At 49.3% G+C, this 6000-nt stretch overlaps 1 protein-coding gene across 3 annotated transcripts in view; it reads right to left on the bottom strand.

Moving 5' to 3' along the window:
• GUCY1B1 (guanylate cyclase 1 soluble subunit beta 1) overlaps window positions 1-5596 on the bottom strand; it is a 47714-nt gene extending 42118 nt beyond the window's left edge. Inside the window, exons 1-2 of one of the 3 annotated variants that reach the window (XM_067737105.1) lie at window positions 5520-5596; window positions 4911-4984 (exon numbers count right to left, since the gene is read on the bottom strand). In XM_067737105.1, coding sequence (XP_067593206.1) covers window positions 4911-4984; window positions 5520-5522 — 77 coding nt within the window. In that variant the 5' untranslated portion in view covers window positions 5523-5596. Of the gene's footprint in view, window positions 1-4910; window positions 4985-5298; window positions 5322-5519 lie in introns of those variants that run through there. The other 2 variants (XM_067737107.1, XM_067737106.1) reach the window with 2 other exon arrangements.
• Between the last annotated feature and the right edge of the window lie 404 nt (window positions 5597-6000).

Raw genomic sequence — 6000 nt, forward strand, 5'->3', positions numbered from 1 at the left:
ATTGAGTGTGATGAATATACACGTGCTCTATTCTCTGTAAATTAAAAAATGAAAGATAATTCATATATATATATTATAGATAGATACAGAGAGAAAGAAGGCTTCTGCTAGTTATAGATGCTAGACTTTAGTGAGATAAGACAGCTGTTCATCAAATAATACTACAAATAAGTAATTATAAACTTGTGCATGTTCTATGAAGGAAAAGTACAGCTGTGGAGGTGAAAGAGGTCTTCCCTTAAGAAGTAAGATTTGTCTTGCCATCTCAAAGCTGGGAAGTATTTCCATTTGCAGGACAGAGTGAGGCATGCGGAGAGGGACCCTACTGAGCACAGGTGTCCTCCCTCCTGGACGGGAAAGGCCAGCCTGGCTGAGGAACTGACCCCCGGCCCATGAGGGTGCTGAGAGTAAGCGGGTCGTGTGGACTGAAAGGTCCCACGTTTGGGTGATCTGAAGACTGACCACAAAGACTTTCAATAGAGGAACAAATCATTCTGCAATTTACAAGTACATCTAATCCATACATCATACACCTTACACAATGTTATGGGCCAATTACATCTCAATAAAGCTGGAAAAAAAATTGAGGTAGAAAGGCCTTTCTTATTTCAAATGGGTATTGTGGCACTCATGTGAAATTAAAGAGGAAAGGACTTTGGAAATTTTAAACAGCTTTTATAATAAAAAGTACTGTTAATATTTTAAGACCTACTCAAGCAAGAATATAGGAAGGTATAGAAATTGAATTATATTGCCTCAGGAATAGGAAAATCTGATTAAAACATGGCGAAATGTGGTCCACTATTTGGTTTTAATTTGTTTTGACAAAATGATTAAGAGCATATGGAAGCAACCTAAGTGTCCATTAACAGAGGAATGGATAAAGAAGATACGGTAGATATACACAATGGAATATTACTCAGCCACGAAAAAGGACGGAATAATGCCATTTGCAACAACATGGATGGACCTGGCGGGTATTACGCTTAGTGAAATAATGCACTACAGAAAATGAAAGACAAATACTGTATGTTACCACTTATATATGGGATCTAAAAAATGAAACAAACTAATTACTGATTTTTTAAAAGAGCATATGCTGCATCTTCAAATAACAGCACACTTAGAAGGACGTGGCATGTGGATTCAACGGATTACTCTTATGTAGGCGGAGCTGGGGAAGGGACGAGCTGAAAAACTGGATCTAGAGTGAAAATCGTTAACAGCTACCATTTATTAAACAGTTACTTATCGAGAACTGTGTTGAGTGCTTCACAGGCATCATTCAACATATGACAGCCCTATATAGTAGTTATTATCTGTTTCCTTATAGAGTTGAGTCTTGGAAAGTTTAGGCAACTGGGAAAGTCGCATAACCAGCTTACAGCCACGCATTTGCTTATATGAACTATAATGATTAATTCGTGATTAGCAAATTCAAGTAGATGCATTCGTTTCAAAACTGGAAGATCAGAACATGCTATCCAACAGCCGAATGCTTCCATGTTTGAGTTACAGGCAGAAAAATCAAGATATAATAAGATTAGAAATATCCTGATATCTCTAGACTCGATCTGAAAGCAAGGATTATGTCAAACATTTTCCCATCCTCACCGCCCGAACACTAGACTGTGCTCCTTAAAACTAAGCTTAACTAGAGAATGAAAGCAGGTTTGAGTCACTGAATGAAAAAGTCCGCTGCCCTGCTATAGATAAATCTCCCAACACATACCAAACATGTCTGCGTTCTTTCCACAGGGAAGTAATCATCTTCCTGGCGGCCTTCTAAAGGAACACACTCCAATATTTATCAACTAACAGTGTCATTACTCCACTTGCAAATCACATACCAAGATTCTGGACCCAGTAATTTAATGCAAAGCGAGCGCAGCCAGGGCCGACGGCAGGGTGACAGAGACGGTCATCAAATCCAGTATTTAGGTGCTTTTCTAATACGTATATCCTGACTTGATGTTCTTCCTGAAATGGTGACCGATATTTCTCATCCCTTAGGACCCACGGCTCCCAGAAAGGGCCATGTCTAAACTGAAGGGACGCCAACAAAACAAGATCTGAGGTAGATCCAGAGGTCTCTTTGACTTCTTTTACATGTATTTATGGTCTAGATCAGAGGCGCAAACTACAGTCTCTGGGTCAAATCTCAACCAACATTGGTTTCTGCTCTTTGGGGATCTAAGAGTGGCTTTTCCATTTTTTAAGTGGTTACCCTTCAATGGTTACACAGGTACGCATAATATCATCAATATTGACGCATGGCCTGAAGCACCTAAAACATTTACTATTCTGCCCTTTAAGGGAAAGTTTGCTGACCCTCAGTCTTGACCATTTTTCATTTTCTTACAAAGAGGAATTTAAAACTGTTGTGAAATGGTTATATTGTTGGTAACAGTGTAAGTGGGTACGGAGTTTACAATGAAGCATTTCTGGCTCTAACCCACTTAGGATTTTCTGTCTGGAATCTGTTACTCAGGATTTTACTTGTCCTTAAATGTTTGGCATATACTTTCTGAAGAAGGATGGATGGCCACTTCCTCCTAAACCGAAACAGTATTCTATGAAATTTTATAAACGTCAATTTAGACAGTTTCTCACAGAGCAAAACGGAAGCTAGAGGACACTGGAATTTACTGAGACAAAAACGTTTTCTTTCATATATTCAGTTTCCATAAAAAGGTAAACCTGAAAGTATCTTGGACCAGTGACTGCAGCAACCCTCCCTGGAGCAGATGGTGAGGTCAGAGGAGGACTCAGCATCTCCAGGGAGCATTTTAAACTTAAACCCTGCCAACCTCTCCTGTCCTGCCCTCCGGCAGTGAGAATCTCTAAATACTCCTCCAGGGAGCACACGGTGATCCCTCAGGGGTCCTGACAGTGAGCTGTTCTGAGGTCCTCCATGCAGGGAGCTCAGCAAGGTTCTCTCGTCCAGATACTACAGCATATCCAAGACGAGATGGGCTCCCCCCAAGAGGGATGCTGAGACAAAAGAGAACCCAACTTAACACCTGGATTGCCAACACTAGTATAACCAATGGCATTTCTCTTGCAGGGGCACACGATCCTTGAGGTCATTTTGTAGGAAAAAGATCCATGATTTGCTTCACTTTACCAGAAAAAAAAGATGTTTTGTATGATTTAAATTATTAGCACTTAAACAGATGAAGGATACTGCTTGATGCTACTTAAAAATAAATTCATGAGTTAGACGATATTGATGTTTAATTCAAAATTAATACATTTTTTAAAGGAAAATGAAACAACATTCTTAGCGCGATTTGGTAGAGTTAAACTCTCACATCGAGGGGATTTGTAAATTTTTAGATTTTTTTTTACCTTCTCTGTGGAAAATACAGCCAACATAAACAAATCACTCGATACTTTAATTTTTAAATTTCCGACACATTTCCCTATGAGGTATTATTTTTCATTTCTGTATTTGACAGTGATTGAAACTGATAATGGGTAAGACACACGTTCTAAATCCAATAAACATACATACGACTGTTTCACCACAATAGCCATCCTGTGCTCTCAAAATTCTAAACATATTCATTGCCATCGCACATCCACCGGGAAATCTGGGGACTTCTAGCTTACGGATGAGACATTACCACGTGGGAGATATATATGGTGCTTTCATACCTTCACAGAGAAAGCGGCTTAAAAACAATCCTACACTGAGATTACATCTGTTTAACATCTTCTCTTGATGCCTGCTTTCTCTATAACTCTGTCTACGAAGAAACATAAAAATTATGACGGTATTAATAAGGTGGATAGAAAGTTCAAATCCCAAAGTAAGCTTTAGTGCCTAGATTCTCATTTGATTGAACCACATAACTCTCAAATCCCCACTTCTCTTTATAATAAGTAGATGTGCTCCGTGGGCAACATAAGTGGCTTATGGAACCTGAAACAATGCTCAAGGGTACAGACCCGAGGGGAGGAAAAGTTGCATTCTACTGCTTAATATTTAATCCTGGGCATTTCCTCGGAAACAGATCTGTAGAAGAAATCACTATCGCGGAACTGCATGATAGAGCCTGCTGGCATTCACTGCCACTAGCTGTAATACATTTAGGAGCATACAGCATAAAGCATCACCTACTTGACGTAACAGAAAGAAATCCGCGAGCAAAGGCAATGAGAGTGAATAACAGTAAGGTGTTCTCTGCCCACAGAGGAAAACACCGTCTCTCCCTCTGGTTGCCTGTGGCAGTCGCACTGCTGTCCCAGGATGCAAATCCAGATAGTACTGGGTGTCGGTGTGGCGACTTGGCTGCGGTCATCCATACACGTTACACGCAAATTTCACCAGAGTGAGAGGGAGAAAAGGAGAGAGCGCTGCTGGACTGCAACGCTCAGGGGTCCACAGGGACGATGCCCCGGTCGCTGCAGCAGGTCTAAACTCCCAGTGGCTGCGGTATTTCCGCGCACGTGCAGAGCACTGGGCTCACAGCTCTGGACAGAAACTAGGGTGCCCTCCTACCGCTGACAGCCTTCACCACAGCAGAAACCAGACGTAAAAGACGGAGGGGGGTACGGGAGAGGCGGGGGGCGGGAGAGGTGTCCCTTCGTTTCAGGGGGAAAAACGCGCTCGGCTCACAGCTGCTCAGAAGGGAGTGTCCGCAGCCCGGAAAAGCGTCCCTGCCGCGCGTGCCTGCGAGGTGTGCAAAGGGCCCGCGAGCCGGTCTCGGTCCGCTTGCGAGGCCCCGCCATCCCCGGGGCCTCTCCACTTGGGAGCCGCCGGGGCGCGGACAGCGCGTTCCCACGCCCGCCGGGGCGGAGGCCGCGCGACCCCGGGCTCCTTCCCGCCCGCCCCTCCCGGCCGGCTCCGAGCGTGGGAGCGCGGCGGCCCCGGGCAGGAAGCGGGGCGGCGGGCACGCACTTACTTGATGTCCTCCCACACCTCCGGACCGTAGTTGCGGATCACCAGCAGCTCCAAAGCGTGATTCACGAACCCGTACTGCGGGGCCAAGGAGAGCCGAGCGTCAGGGACCGGCTGCGGGGCAAGGCGCCGCGCCCGCTACCCCGCCCCCAGCTTCTGCCTCCTCCGCCGATGCTCGGCCGGGGGGCGCGGGAGCGGGGGAAGGGCGGCCCCGGCGCCGGCCGCGCGCAGAGCCCTTCGGTCACCGTGCTCCCCACCCCCAGGCCGCCGAGAAGTGCTGGGCCTCCGGAGGGGGCGCGAGCCCGCCCCCTCCCCGGCCGCCGGCCGCCTGAGACGGGCGCCCCCCGCCTCGGCCGCGCGCCCCCTGCCCGAGCTCGGGAGGCCGCGCGCACCCTGCCCGAGCTCGGGAGGCCGCGCGCGATGTGGACTCCGGGAAGCCGGGCACCGGTCGCCCCCGCCGCGACCCCGGCCGTTCCGGTCTGCCGGCTCCGGACGCCGGCGAGCCGCCAGGCTGCCCCGGGCCCCCGCGCGTCCGCGGCGCTCGGCCGGTCCCCTCGGCGGCCAGGCCCCACCGGCCGGCGGGACGCGCGGCCCGGGCGCCGAGAGCACTCACCATGATGTCCGCGCCCGCTCGGCCGAGCGACCCAAGCGGCGGCGCCCGGCGCGCCCCGACGCCGCCCCCGCAGCGCCCGCGCGCCGAGCCCCCGGCTGCCACCGCCCCCCGCCTCCCGACCAATCCGCGGCCGCGCAGCGCACGGAATTCGGTGGCTGCGGTGCCGCCCCTCCCGCTGACGAGCTTTCGTTTGAGGCCGCGGCAGGGACGGCGGAGCAGCCGCAGCAGCTCCGCGCACCAATTCTGGGGCGGGGAGATGCAGCTGCTGCGTCCTCCCACCAAACGTGTTCTTATGCAGAGGTCTGCCCCGGGGGGGAGCACCTACTAATAAGGAGGGGTGTGTGCGTGTGTGTGCAGACTAAGGAGGGTGTGCGTGTGTGTGTGCGTGTGTGTGTGCGCAGACTGAGGGTGGGCGTGTGCAGACTAAGGGTGTGCGTGTGTGTGTGTGTGTGTGTCTATCTTGCAACGCACACGCCTTGAA

This window comes from Pseudorca crassidens, chromosome 4 (genome assembly GCF_039906515.1).
Source record: "Pseudorca crassidens isolate mPseCra1 chromosome 4, mPseCra1.hap1, whole genome shotgun sequence".
NCBI classification, from domain to species: domain Eukaryota; kingdom Metazoa; phylum Chordata; class Mammalia; order Artiodactyla; family Delphinidae; genus Pseudorca; species Pseudorca crassidens.